Genomic DNA, 16012 nt, shown 5'->3' on the forward strand with positions numbered 1-16012 from the left:
ACGAAGGTATGTCAGGTGGAAAGATGGAAGGAATGTCATGACCAGTGAGAGACTAGTGTGCTCCAACTCAATCCCAGCAAATACCAGCTGTGTGCGTCCCACCCCTGTGGTCTAATGGAAGGGGGGCTGCTCTCTTCCATGAGCAGGTATAAAACGGGAGGGGAGCCTGGCACGGCTTTCCACTCCTTGTGGTACAAGAGGAAAATGAAGGCTGCCAAGTCCAATTATGAAGGGGAGCTATGGGGCCACATCTTTCCAGATATCTAATACCAAGGGAGGACAACACAGCCTATATAGCTTTATAATTCTAAAAGAAAGGAAAGCAATGCTTGTGGTTATGAATGGTGATACGTCCTGAATCTTTCAGCTGTAACCCAAGGGTGATTATGAGGGTAAATGTGGGCATTGGGGGCTTCAGTGCTAAACGGGAAAGGACTGAGACCTCCCTGACTCCCCTCCCCCACCACGCTGGCCCCAGAACAGCCAGTTAAGGAACTCAGATGCTCATTCTCCAGCACCCAAATAAATGAGCTTTCACTCAGTTTTTTGTTTTTCTTATTTGTTAGAAAAATAAGAGTTGAAATTCTAATTCTACTAGTGTCAGGATTTTGGGAGGAATATGTACCATGTGTGAGCCATTAGACGTGAATGGTAATCCTAATTGTTAAACTTACCTTGATAATTTTCTTCAGGACAGTTGGAGTGTGAGCTACCAGAGACTGTCGTTTGCTCGGAGTTTCTCCTCTTTTGAGAGGTGTATTGGGAGGCAAGTTTTCATCAAATAACTCAGGTCTCAGATGACCACCAAAGGACACACGCCTTCTTGTCAAAGACATCCCCTCACACTTATCTAAAGTAATGAAGACAAACGTAGAAAGATCAATGAAAAAACATACCAAGACTTAAGATTTATTTCAAGTTAGTGTTAAAGACTAACCCATTAGAAATTTATTAGAATTTGACATCCATAGCACACTTTGATTCTCTTGTAATACTGATAAAGCTAAAGCTACTTCAAGAATTCTTGAAAGCTCTCAGGAGAAACCACTAAGACATCTAGTTCCAATTTTGAGAGTACGGAGGTTTTCTTTAAAATATTGAAAAATTACACGTGGACATAGCTCAAAAAGTGACTAGTCTGCAGTAGTAGCTTTCACTTTGGAGCGAGGATGGAGGGTGGGGGATGATGGAGATGGAACTTTAGCAGGGGCCAGAGAACTTTCTACAAAGACATGTGCTTGGGCCCCACCCAGACCTACCAGTGCATAGAACGTGTGCACTGTGGAAAACTTCTCCAGGTGACTCTGATAGTCAGTCCATGAGCCCCACCGCCCACTGCGCATCGTTCTGAACCACTAGTTAGAGTAAATCCCTTGTCTAAGTGACGCTTCCTCTTCACAAGACTCAATGGAACAACGTGACTGACGGTTACAGGTCTAATTTTACAGATATCCATACACCCCCACCACTGTGAGCCATCTGCAGAAACAAAGCCGTGATATTAAGATTACTGCATCAGAATGCCTAGAGACCTTGTATTTCTATAAGCCAGTCGTGAAAAGTGTAGGAGATGCCAAGGAGCTACCACACCTACCATAAAGGTCATATCTCTGCCACTTATTTTGTGGCCATGTGTTGTCAGTTTCCAATTTGCAACATGGAGATAAAAAGAAAATCCACTTGTGGGCACTCCTATTTCACTGAGGGTCAAAGGTGTTAATGTCTATTAAGCATGTAGAACTCTGCCTGGCATATATGTAAACCTATGATATAGTCCAGTGTTTAGAACAAACTGCTTATAGGAGACTCTGAGAACAGTATAAACACCTGAGAGCTACCACTATGTTCAATAATTTCCAAGGGATTTCCAGTGATTTACTCCAAATGACTGAACTCATATGATACAGCTGATTGTAGTTCAGAATTAAAACCCATGTGGAAAGCAGTTATTATTCTATATTTAGATGGAAAAGGAGAATTAAATATGTTTTTGGACCACTCTGTCTCCTTAGACAGCCCCTGCTGTGTATTTCCCTAACAACCTGTACCTCCTCTATTACTCCTTGTTGTAATTATCCAGGTCTTCATTATGACTCTATCAGCTAAGACAATGAAACAGGTCTGTCTTATCATTTTACCCTAAGTGCTTAGTTGATTCTCTACCACAAAGGCAATCATTATAAATTAATGAGACCTTCATTTAATCAATATCTACATATAAGGAAGGTGTTAATCTTTTAGGGGAAAAAAATATAGTTAAATAAACTTACTAATAGGATCATCAAAGTTGCTGATATCAACTGAACTAAGACCAGGTACCCCAGAGCAAAACTGTCCAGCTGGTGTGCCCAATTTCTCAGGCTCACTGAGGGAATCCTTTTGAATCTTTCTTTCAGCTTGAACAAGCGACAGAGTCACAAACTGCTGATTTTGAGGTTCTGTTTCTGCAGGTAGAACTTCCACATTTGCAGGCATACTCCCTTTGTTTTTGGAAGAAAGATTTTCTGATTTATTGCCAGAGTTGGCAGCACCTTCAACTTTAGTTGGTGTTTGGGTTCTATATAAAAGCTTCCTAGGAGTAATTCTTTTATCATCTGCCTTGAAGCTTTCACTTTTATCCAGAATTACTACAGGTTCTCTTCCAGCAGTAATATATAGGTCTTCATTCTTATGTTTTTGTGACAAACTTTGTTGTTTGGAATACTGTACTGGAGTCTTCATTTTGGTCGTCTCGGAGAGAGGAATGCTGGAACTCACAGACTCATTAAAAGAGTGAACAGACCCCACACCACGGCCGTTTCCCTCAGTCCGGCTAGTTTCTTGCTCAGGAGAAGCAAGGTCTACTTTAATGGGGGTGCTTTTACCAGACTTCCGTCTTGATTTACGTGAGATCAATAGTTGCGTCTCCCTCTGTAAATCATCAGTGCTTTCTTTTTCTATTGTACACTCAGTTTGTGATCCTGATTTTCTATGATACTGTACATTTCCTTTTTGTGATTTTACATCCAACTCTTCTTTCATTGACTGATAAAGCTTCCTAAAGGGAGATTCACCTTTTTTGCTATCGTTAAGACACCGTGTAGAGGGAAAAGACTTCAACTCTCCAAGACAGGTCACTGATGTTGTTACCCTGAAATTTTCTTCAAAAACCCCAGAAGTGGGATCTCTTTCCTTTCTGCCATCGTGTGCAGGATGTTCTGAGGAATGAATGACATTAGGTATTTCCTGGGCTACAGTGTCTTTTGAGCCAGGTGAGGCAGTACTGTCTCCTTTGACCTTCTTGACATGTACCAGAGGGCTTCCTGAAACATTTCCTTCAGTGAGTTTTGAATGGGTATTGGAATCTTGATCTTTCCCATCTTGGCAATGAATTATGAAATAAGAAACAGAAATTCAGCATTTTCTCAAAGATTAACATTTGTGGAATGCAAAATGTTAATTGTTTCAAATTGTCTTATAACTTAGCTTTTCACTTAATCTACAAATTACTTAATGCCTAAAATTTTTAAGTCTTATGATACTAAAGGACAATCCAAATAAATAAGTCACATTAGCCTCCAATAACCAGTATCAGATATCAGAGCTATCAAACTACTCAGAATTAAGTTGACAAGTGAACAAGCAATTTATTTATACTTGAATTCTGTTAAATATGGTACCCCATCAATCACTAGGGAGAAGCAGCTCAGGTATCTGCCTATGTTTGACATGTTAATGGTACCACACAAAATCTTACACTGACAGCCCGTACACCTCATTGCTTGCATTCTTTTTGACCCTTCCTTGCCATTATGCTATACAAAGATCTGACTTGTAGGATCCCGGAAAATCAAATAACTACTAACCAGGGGTAGAAGAGAAGCTAGATCTTGAGACACGACGTGATGGTTTCTGTAAAGAGGGAAAACAAAAACAGTGATTTAAATGTCTTCCTAAATATTGACAATCATAATAATGAAAATAGTGTTCTTATTATCTTCTGTATAAAAACTGCTTCTATGTAACTTTTAGAGACTTTGTTTGAGAATGGGCCCAAATCATGATACAAGCACTTCTTAGCTGATTTAAAAACACATAGTAAGTGATACAATAGGAAACAAACCCCAGGTTTAAAACTGCTTAAATCAAACCTTAGTGGGTTTGTATAACTTCCTTAAAGTTATTTCCCACATCGTACAGAAGAAGAACCAAAGCAAAAATTAAATATCACCTTCACTGAAGATCTATTCGCCCACCATGGGCACAGATTTATTGCCTTTATAATCAGTTTTACAATCAGTGGGCCATAGGACCTGTCATTGAAGGCTCCACTTTGCATGTGTGCCCCCTCAGCTGACGGATACTTAGGGTACACCTGAGAGCCTTGAAGTTAAGGCACAAACAAAAACAGTGCCTTTGTAGGCACTGCAACCTCAGCCTGCAAATCAGACGCAGACCTTCTACTGGGCTCCCCACAGACAGAGCCTGCATGTTCTTCTTACAGAATTTTTTTCCAGAGGTTGGGGGGCAGGTGCGGAAGAACTAGAGAATAACACATATGTAAGACATAAAGGCCTGCTGTTCCAAAGAAGGAAAAGCATATCTGGATTATTAAGAAAAAAATCCAAAAAATATTACCAAGAGCAAAGAATTTAACTTCTTAATCAATTTCAAGTTTCTTGTTATCTGACACATTGCTTCTAAAACTATCTGTGTGAAGGATGAGTTTTTCATTTCCAATCTGAAGTAGACCAAGAATCTTATGACTAAACAGTAAAAATGAACTACTAATAAAATGTAATATGTATAATGTATAATCCCATATTTTTTGTATGATTATACTCAGGTCATAAGATTTTCCTGCCAAATTGCTGTAACAATTTTCTATATATTCGATTTCAATCCTTATTTTATAACAGACTAGGAACAAAACAAACAGTTCATAAACTGTTGAGTGCCACGTGTCTAACCCATAGTTCAATGAGCTTTTTGGCTTATTTCTTTACGCCTACTAACAAGGTGGGTGGTGGCTGGTGTGGCATACCTCAAAAACTAGCTTTTTGCCACCAGAGCTGAGGAGCAGCAGGATCAACATGAGGGTCACCCTCTAGGGAAGAAGTAATACTTAACATGGCAGGGACCTTGACATTCAAGTGCCTGTTCCTAGTTTCAGGTGCACCTAGGATTAGTCTCCTAAGCCAAGGAATTCCAACCAGACCACGTGAGACTAGCTGGAGTAGTATCCTAAAAAGTAGTAAACACAGAAATTCTCAGGACTCATCTTAACCCTACTAAATCCCGTTAAATTTCTAAGCATGTGCCCAGAATTGTGTTTTCATGTGCTATACCATTGGAATATCTGTTCTGCGCTAATATGCTCAAGTAATAGTATTCTCTCACATGGCAAAGTGCAGTACCCTCTTCCATCTGTCCTTCACAATTGGTAATCATCTTTGGCACTCACATGATTTTCATAATGTGGTTCTTTCAGACACACAAAGGTGAGTAGAATGACTTGGAGGGAAAAATGACTTAAACTGGGTATAATTCAGCAGTATACTTGAGTCACTTACATGTGAGAACCTATTACCTTTGAGAGCTAAATTGGGTTTCGCCCAGTTTATGCCCATGGAAGTTACCTGATGGCTTGAAGGTCAGCCAGCAAGCCTGGTGGCACCTTTTTATCACATTGTGGAGTCACATACTTCAGGTTAACTACAAAGCCATACTTTCACTTTACATTTTCATAATGTGGTTATTTCAGACACATAAAGATAGATGAGTACAATGACTTGGAGGAAAAATGAACCACCTGATAATATAGTCCCCAAATGTTATTTCTATGTGTTGGGGTTGCCCTAAATGCAGGTCTGCAAGAAGATAAGATCATAACATACACTAGTTGCCTTTTTGGCCAAAAGCATAAGAACAACTTAATGTTCTCATTTTGAATAGCAAAGAGAAAATATAGTTTTAGATTATTTTAATAACCTAAGTTCAACGTGCTATAAAAGCTTAGTTACATTTTCCTACTTTAACTACTAAGCAATCCTCCCTTACCATTGATTTAAAGTAAGAAATCATTCATCAAAGTGCATATAAATGATTTCAAATCATCAAAAAAGAATCAGAGCCCAAAGTTGGATATTTACCATCACCTGTTCATATTTTTGTCCTGGAAATTCCGTTGACTTGCTTTCATTCGAACGACTTTCATTTTCATACCTGCGGTGCATAGAATGACAAACACAGATCCAAATCAAAGATTTGTACCCTATGGCTAAAGTCTCCATATCTGATTAATGTCTAAGGATCGAGGAACAAATTTCAAGCTTTGTTAAGATATACCTTTCTCATAAAAATAAATTTAGAGTTAGAAAAGTATTTATAGTAAAAACTTAGGTAAGTTGACTTAGATAAGTTGTAGACCCAGAATAACTTTTGATCACTGGCTAGCCTGGGTCTAATTCAGCAGTATACCTGAGTCACTCCTGTGTGAGAACCTATTACCTTTGAGAGCAAAACTTTAGGGCTGTCACAACAAAATACCACAGTTAATGCCCATGGAAGTTATCTGATGGCCTGAAAGTCAACCAACAAGCCTGGTGGCACCTGACTTTTTATAACACTGTGAAGTCACATACTTTAGGTTAACTACAAAGCCATACTTTCACTTTAGGACACTATGATCTCTTCAGTTTCCCACAAAATCTGTGTCTGAACAAGACAGGCACATTGTAGAAAGCTACATTTAACAAGATTCATAATCGTTCTAACAGAACTCAGGGGTCAATTCATAGAAGCAACTTTTTATTTTCAATAATGAAAATTGGGAACCTACTCAAAATGGCCCAATTTGAATTTAGATGCCACCTCAGTAAAATCTCAAGCAGTCAGGCACCTGGAACTGCTTCTCATGGTAGCAGAGTTCTGAACCAAGTCCATCTTCCTAAGATCCATTCCCAGTCCTGTTGGAGGTCTGTAATCATCTCAATAGATCTCAACGTGAACAGTATCTCATTTGCGGAAAATAGTTCTAGTCTTGGTTCCGTGTCAAAGACTTCCTACATAGAAGTCTATATTAAATAAAAATAGTCTTTACAAATAAAGGCAAACTCACAAGAAGCATGGTAAAAAACAATGACCAGGGAATTTAAGTGGTGTATTAGAAAATACTTATTCAATACAAATGAAGGCAGTAATGGAGGCAGAGATCCATTTAGCAGAATGGATTTTTTAAATGATCCAATTATATGCTGCCTACAAGAAACACAATTTTGATTTAAAGACACAAATGGTTTGAAAGTAAAAGCATGGGAAAAGATAAACCATGCAAACAGCAACCAGTGGAGGACTGGAGTGCCTACACTAACATGAGACAAAACGGACCTTAAGACAAAAGTTGTTCATAGAGACAGAGGACATTTTATGGTAATAAGAGGGTCAAATAATAAAAGGGTCAATCCATCAGGAGGACATCCCAATTAAAAACAAAATTTCACCTGACAGCAGGTTCCAAGGGAAAACCTAAACCATAAGGATCACAAACTGTTGAAATCAAGGGGGTGGAAAAAGTTACACTATGTAAGCACTAATCAGAAGGAAATTACAGTAGATATATTTATCATCTAAAGGAAACACTAAGGCAAGAAGTATTACTAAAGGTAGAGGATGTTTCTAAATGATAAAGAATTGTATGCACTAGGAGGATGTAATTCTAAATTTGAATGCCATTGGACAGGCTTAAAATGACTAAAGCAAAAACTAATAGAGTTTAAAAAAAAAGAAAAAGAAATAAATCCTCAGTGGAGGATTTCAACATATCTCTTAGAGTGATAAATAAGCAGGGGGAAAACTACTAAGAATATAAAAGACTTGAATCTCACATCCATATAGAGAGAGATCACTGCATCCAAGGGCGGTAGAACACACAATACTTTCAAATACACAGGACAGATTAGTAAAAAATTAATCATATTTAATAAGGCACACCTCAACACATTTCAAAAACTGGAAATTACTCAAATGCCCTTCCAGAACAAGAAAACTGTGTATAAATATTTATTTTTGTGTATCTTGTGTATGTTTTTCTCAACGAAATGCTTATGCAGTAAGAATGAACACACTACACAGACACACAGCACGCTGTGACTCTCACACGTGTGCCATGAAGACAGACAAACCTGTAGTATTCAAAGATCCATGCTCAGACAGTAAAACTCCAAAGAATTTTATGATATCACAAAAGCCAAAATGGTGATTTACTTAGTGAGAAAAAGAAGCAGTGAGTAAAGACAGCATGAAAGAAGCTTCTGGAAATGTTCCTTATGACTTCGGCAGTGTATTAATTTACTAGGATTATCATAACAAAATAGCACAGACTGGATATCTTAAACAACAGAAACTCACTTCTCACGGTTCTGGAGGCTGTGTCTGCAGGGCTGGTTTCTTCGGCCTCTCTCCTCGGCTTACAGACGGCTGCCCCCTTCCTGCCTCTTCACATGGTCTTTTCTCTGTGCACCTGCTTCCCTGTGTCTCTCTCTGTGTCCTAATCTCCTCTTGTTATAATGACATCAGTCATTGAATTAGGGCCCATCATAATAATGGCCTCAGTTTAATTTAAATCCCTCTTTATAGGCCTTGTCTCCAAGTACAGTCACATTCTAAGGTACTGGGGGTTAAGACTTCAAAATATGAATTTGGGTACTGCACAATTCAGTCCCTAACAAGTAGTAATCACAAGGGTGTTCACATCATGATAAACTGACTTGTATATTTTGTTTTGTACCTTTCTCTATGAGTGTATTCTGCTTTAAAATAAAAAAGAAACTAAAAACCTCATGAGGTTTCACAACATTCACAAAATAACAAACTCCTTTAGGACTAGGTCACCCTTCTGCTACATAATTATCTGCACTCAAATCCTTGAATTCTATCGCATTGAACCCCACTCGTCATTCCTTCTGGATCCATATGCTCTTAGATTAAGATTAGTGTTGAGAATGAAAATACGAAAGATTTAATATTCATCAACGCTAACGAAGGACCCCAGCAGAACTGAGACACTAGTTTATGGTTAATCAGAATGTGCCATTTATTGTTAACCCAATTAGTTTTTACCTACCTGAAAGATCGATCAACAATAGTTATTACATCTCCATGTTTCAGTTGTACCGGTTCTTCAATAGCAGATCCATTTACTTGTGTTGGATTTGTGGAACTTAAATTATACAATATTGCCTTCAAGCGGAAAGAAAGGAGAAAATGTGTTACTAATGAATGGGTAAATAGTGAATTAAAAAGTTTTAAAAATCAACTTCCAAAAATCCACTTACTTCCTGGTCTTTGACTTCAATTTTGCAATGTTGTTTTGACACTACAGGAAGCTGGATACGGATGTCACATTCGATACCCCTTAATATAAATTAAGATTTTATTTTTGGTTGTTGCAACTTCTTAAAAATTTACCTCAATTTTTCAAAATAAAACTGAATTTGATTAGTATGTTTGATCTGTAAATGTAATGACATAAAGGAATAACAAAACGACACGTATAATGTAAATGATCTTTGTAGTTATCCCAGGGATGCAAGTATGTTTCAACATACACAAACCAATAAACATGATATATGCTCATTATCAATAGATGCAGAAAAAGCTTTTGATATAATTCAACATTCCTTCAAGATAAAAGCTCGCAACAAATTAGGTAGAGAAGGAATTCACCTTTAAGAACCTGGACAACATGAGAATGCTCACTTTCCCCACTCTTATTCAACATAGCATTTGAAGTCCTAGCCAGAGCATTCAGGCAAGGGAAAGAAATAAAGGGCATCTGACTGGACATGAGGAGGTTAAATTGTCCCTGTTTGTAGACGACACGATTTCACATAGAAAAGAATGTAAAGACTATCACATAAATCTTAGAACTGATAAACTCAGTAAAGTTGCAGGATAAAAAAATCAACACACAAAAATCAGTAGCATTTCTATACACCAGTAATAAATGACCTGAAAAAGAAATCTAGAAATCAATTCTATTTTCAATAGCTACTAAAAAATAAAATACCTAGTAATAAATTTAACCAAGGAGGTGAATGATCTCTACAAGGAAAACTACAAAACTCTTATGAAAGAAATTGAAGAGGACACAACCCATGTTCATAGGTTGCAAGAAATTAATATTGTTAAAATGACCATACTACCCAAGACTATCTACAGATTCAATGTAATCCCTATCCAAATACCAATGACATTCTTCACAGAAATAGAAGAAAAATCCTAAATTCATACAGACCCACAGAAGACCCTGAAAAGCCAAAGCAATCTTGAGGAAAAAGAACAAAGCTGGAAGAAAAGCATCACATTACCTGACTTCAAAGTATAATACAAAAGTACAGTAATCAAAACAGTATGGTACTGGCACAAAAACAGACACATAGACTGATGGAACAGAATAATAAACCAAGAAATATATCCACATATTTACAGCAAAATGATTTTCAACCAAGGCACCAAGAACATACATGGGGAAAGGACAGTCTATAATAAATGGTGCTGGCAAAACTGGAGATCCACATGCAGAACAATGAAAATAGACCCCTATCTTTCAGCATATATAAAAATCAACTCAAAATGGATTAAAGACTTAAATGCTTAAATGTAAGACCCAAACTATGAAGCTACTAGAAGAAAACATAGGGGAAATGCTTCAGGACATTGATCTAAGCAACCATTTTATGAATAAGACTTCAAAGGCACAGGCAACAAATGCAAAAATAGATAAATGGGATTATATAAAATTAAAAAACTTCTGCACAGCAAAGGAAACAAAAAACAGAGTGAAGAAACAAACTGCAAAACGAGAGAAAATAGTTGCAAACTATCATCAGAAAGGGGTTAGTATCCAGAACATACAAGGAACTTAACAGCAAGAAAAAAATAAAAATAAAAAAATCCCATTTAAAAAATAAGCAAATGATCTGAATAGACATTTTTCAAAAGACAAACAAATAGCCAACAAGTGTATCTAAAAAAAGCTTGACATCACTAATCATCAGGGAAATGCAAATCAAAACCACAATGATCATCTCACCCCAGTTAAAATGAATATTATCAAAAATACAAAAAATAACAAAAGCTGCCCATGATGTGGAGAAAGGGAAATTCTTTTTTTAAAAAATTGTAACATAGTCAATTTCTGTGGGGTAGAGTTGAATATCATTACCTGTGTATCTGTGTGCAATATGTGACACTTAAATCAGGATAATTGGTATATTGAACATTATACAATGTAATCATTCTTCATGGCCCTTTAAGAATTTCCTGGATTCTTATACATTATTGGTGGGAATGTAAATTACTATAGCCATTATGGAAAACAGTGTGGAGGTTCCTCAAACAACTAAAAATAAGAACTACCATATGATCCAGCAATTCTACTACTGGGTATATATCCGAAAGAAAGGAAATCAGTATGTCAGAGAGATACCTGCACTCCCATGTACACTACGGCACTATTTACAATAGCCAAGATATGATGGACAACCTAAGTGTCCATCAACAGATGAATGGATAAAGAAAATGTAGTATATACACACAATGGAATACTATTCAGACATAAAAAAGAGAATGAAATCCTGTCATTTGTGACAAATTAGAAAAGCCTGGAGGACATTATGTTAAGTGAAATAAGCCAGGCACAGAAGGATAAATACACTGTGTTCACTCATATGCAAAAGCTAAATAAGTTGACCTGATAGAAGTAGAGAGTAGAACAGTGGCAGCTAGATGACAGGAAGGGGAGGGGAAGGGAGAGGTTGGGTAACAGGCATGAGATTATAGCTAGATAGGAGGAACAAGTTCTAGGGTTCTATAGCACTGTAGAGTTCTAGAACTGTTCTAGAGTTCTCACTGCAGAGTTCTAGAACTATTCTCTGCTGTTCTAGAGTTCTACAGCACTTAGGTTGACTATACTTAACAATAATTTATTCTATATTTTCAAATAGCTAGAAGAGAGAATTTTGAATGTTCCCAACACAGAGAAATTATAATTGTTGAGATGATGGATACTACTCTGACTTTATCATTATGCAGTGTACACAGGTACTGAAGTATCACACTGTACCCCACAAATATGTACATTATGTGTCAATTAAATTTTTTTAAATTAAAAAAAATGGGCAACATAAATGACCTTTGCATTTGCAAATGATTTTCACAAGTATTGTATAAGCAACTCCTTTAGATCTTTAAAACCTAAAGTATTTTAAAATAATTATGATGGAGGTGGTCTGAGGGCAGTGGTGTTTCAGATTAATTGATCACAACCAATTACAGATTTCTTTGTTCCTTCCACACTACCACTGCTTCACATGACGAGCCTTAAAAAAAAAAAACAAAAAAACCCAGAAAATACTAGAATACAAATTGAATTACCTTTTATATAAACAGCTATACTTAGACAAAAAAGTGTAATTATATCAGTTTTGGAGAATAACACTCTGCGCTTTAAAAAAAAAGTTTAAATATGTTTCTTTGTATTGTTATGTATGTTTAAAAACTTTAATCATTCCCCGAAGCAGAGTATTTTATGTACTCTGTGCCTCAGTTTCTTCTTATACAGAAAAGAGATTACATTAGCTCCTACATCATGGTGTTGTTCAAACATAAAATGAGATGTATACATCATTCATTTGCTGGGCCCTTAGTAAATGCTCATTATGTGTGAGCTTTTCATTGTTTTAAAACTACTCTATTAACTGACAGAATCAAAAGTCTGCTGACATTAAAAATACTAATCTGCAAGCAACAAAAACCAATATCTGGATTCGACTGGTCTTTTCCACAGAAAGCTAACATATGGCCAAACAGCAGAATAAACCTACACATAAACTAATAACCCTAAGAGCTCATTAGCTGGTTCCTGGAGTGTGGTGTTCCTGTTCTATCCTGCGGATTAGAAAGTTTGAACAAACTATGTAATGTCCTATCTGTTTTCCAAATAAACTTTTGGAGTCTAAGCATATCTCTTTCCTACCCATGTCGTATGACCAAACACTTACAAATTGGTTTCTAAATTATAAAATGTTGTATAAAAAAATACTTAGGTACTTAGTGTAGACTAACTAAAATAGCTGCCATTTGAGATGGAAATGTTTATTTTTTATCTTTTCAAGAGAAAGGAAGCTAGGGAAAGTGAACAGCTTCTTCTACGCCAAGAAGAGAATTTGATTTTTAGGTATCAGAACAACATCCCAGCAAAAGAGAGACAACCTCATTGGAAATGAAAATTTGTTTGGCAGGAGGATTACTGTCAATCAGTGTTTCTTAGCTTCAGCACTGTTGACATTTTGTACCAGATGCTTCTCTGTGTGGGGCTGTTCTGTGCACTGCAGGATGCTCAGCAGCACTCCTGCCCTCTGCTCAGTCATCACAGCAGCAAGTCCCTCCCCCATGGTAACAGAAAAACATCTCCAGATCTTGCCAAGTGTCACCTTGTAAAATGGGCCTCTTGTGAGAACCATTGCCATCTACTGATTGCAAGTCCCCATCTCCAGCCCATATTTCTACTGCACACTTACCAGAGTGTAATATATTGGTCACCTCTTACACGCCAGTCACCATTCCTGAACCTGAGTACCTAACTATTAACAAGTTAGTCCTTGCCCTTGGGGAGCTTAGTATAGCAGTAGAGGCAAACCAACAACTCATCACTGCAATTGTGGTGCTAGGAAAGACAAGCTTGCATTAAAGCCTTGTTTTTAGGTAACATTTAAATACATACCCGAAAGCGGGAAAGGAATCACTCAAGTACCAGGGTGGGCAGAAAATTACAGTCATAAAGTTCCAAGTGTGTAAAGCACCAAGGTGAGCAAGAGCTTGGAATGCCTTAGGTGGGTTGACCTTGGTAGGAGACAGGGCTGGGAGAATGGGGTCAGGCCGGCATGGGGATCAGGAGCCAGGCCACAAAGGGAGACGCGTTGAAGCATGAAAGGGGGCGCTGTTAGTAACTGTGCCTCTTACCCTGACATGGGGTAATTACCACAACAGGAAGGCAACAGTTCTCAAGGACGAATAGTTCTCAAAACACAAGCAAGAGGGCTTTTTTGCCCATTTTCTTTTTTCCAAAAAGAGCCAAGAGCCAAGGGCTGCACCTCCTTCCTTCATTCCCATAGCGTCCAGCAGAATAGCTACGGAAAGCCCAGTGGGGAGGGACTCCGGTGCACACCGTGTCCTCTACAGGCTGCCTGAGTGAATTAGGCTTCAGAATCGCAAGATTTCTATCAAGTCAATTTAAAAACTTTTGCTTGTTTTTAAAAAAAACACTTAACTATATGAACATTTTCAAACTTTTCCTTAGTAATAAACAATTACGTCAAGGTGAAAATGTATAGGGAAGTAACCAGGGAAACCGGAGGGCAGGAACTAATCCTAGAGCATGTTTACGGACTTTATACCGGGATTAGGGCATTTCCGTATATCTAAGCTGAAACGTGGGCGCGCGCGGGGCTCACCTTCCAAACAAGCAGGTTCTCAGGCTCAGTGGAAAGTGGGGGCCGTCGACCCCGCTCCTCTTGATGGTCACCAGGTGTCCCGTCGGTCCCATTTTCTACACAAGACGTTGAGTAGAACCCGTCTAGGGAGGACAGGACTCAGAACGTTTGCAGAAGCAAACCTACAAGCGACTCTTGCACTGCAAAACAGGTGGGACACTCTGAAAGCGGAGGACCTAAGAAGTGACGTGTCAAGGGACCAAACAGGGTCGCCTGTCCAGCTCCCCGATCCCGCCGCCCCGGCCCACTCCTTAACTGACCCGTGGGACCTGCAGCCACGACGCTGTCCCCATGGCCCGCCCTGCAGGGAGTTCCCACCAAGACTCTCTCGCCAGAGCCCAGGCCCGGTCCCCGCAGAGCCCGGAGTGTCCCCGCGGCCCCGCCCCCGCCATTCCCCGGCCGAGGCTCACCTCGGACGAGTCGGCCGCACGGCTTGCTCCGCTCGTCCCGTCGTCTCCGAAGTCCACAGCAGGATTCGCCGCCGCGCCCACCCGCCCGGCCCGCAGTCCCCGCTACTCTGCCCCGCCCGCGACAGGGCCCCGGAGGCCCCGCCGGTCGCGTGCCCCGAGGTCCGGCGTCCGCGGCTCGCACGCAGAAGGCCGCCTGTCGTCCCGCGTCGCCGCCCCCCGCGCCCGCGCCCGCGCCCGCGCCCGCCCGCTGCGTTCACCAGATTCAAATGAAAATTGAGATTCGAATTCAGGCGCTAAGCTCTGCGATTGGGCGGGAGGCGCGGCGGCAGACCAATGGGAAGGCGAGGTGGGCGGGGCTGGGCGGGGACGGCGTGGGGGGCGGGGCGACGGGCCTGCCGGGCGCCGGCGCTGGGGGAGGGGGCAGCGTGGAAGGGCAGGCGCGGGGCACGTTCCCATTGCCTAGGTGGCCCCTCCTGCCCTCTGTAGGCACCAGACACGTGGGACACCGCCCACCGCTGCAAGATTTAGGATTTGTTAAAGCTACAGACCCTCCTCCCCAGGCCGTACAGCTCGCCGAGCAGGACCGGTGACCTTAAGTAGTTTCTGCGTCTTTTCCCGTTACACATGTATTATCCTCTTTCTCAAAAACACACGAAAAGAGCATCATGTGCACATCGTTCTCTATTCTGTGATATCCGCTTAGTGAGTCCAGAGGCTGTTTCCACTGAGCTTCTTCTCTCCTGCTTTCAGATTGATGGCTTTGGAATACTGTAATTTACCTACCTAATCATTACTGTCGCCAAAAGTGGATTTACAGCGTTTTGCTATGACATCAGGAAAGTTCTCCAATTAAGATACCTGGTGCATGACAACCTGGATAACTCCTAAAATAATTATGCACAGGATTCCATCTTGGGGCCACCTGCCTGGTGGGGGGTGGGGGCAGCTCCCTTGGGCCCACGCAGGGTCAAGTAAATGGGACCCAACATGCCTGTGGTGACGTCCCTTCCTCCGCATCCACCCGTTATGCCCCGCTCCCCCATACCCTTCGGAGCTTGATCAGGAGCA

General features: G+C 39.9%; 1 protein-coding gene across 1 annotated transcript in view; it reads right to left on the bottom strand.

The window, feature by feature from the left end:
* The window catches only part of MKI67 (marker of proliferation Ki-67), a 28326-nt gene extending 13739 nt beyond the window's left edge, over positions 1-14587 (bottom strand). Inside the window, exons 1-6 of the mRNA XM_063101622.1 lie at positions 14496-14587; positions 9315-9393; positions 9104-9219; positions 6138-6204; positions 3846-3891; positions 675-850 (exon numbers count right to left, since the gene is read on the bottom strand). Of these exons, the coding sequence (XP_062957692.1) occupies positions 675-850; positions 3846-3891; positions 6138-6204; positions 9104-9219; positions 9315-9393; positions 14496-14587 (576 nt within the window). The remainder of the gene's footprint in view (positions 1-674; positions 851-3845; positions 3892-6137; positions 6205-9103; positions 9220-9314; positions 9394-14495) is intronic.
* Positions 14588-16012: the final 1425 nt, after the last annotated feature.

The sequence above is a fragment of the Cynocephalus volans genome, chromosome 7 (genome assembly GCF_027409185.1).
Source record: "Cynocephalus volans isolate mCynVol1 chromosome 7, mCynVol1.pri, whole genome shotgun sequence".
NCBI lineage: Eukaryota > Metazoa > Chordata > Mammalia > Dermoptera > Cynocephalidae > Cynocephalus > Cynocephalus volans.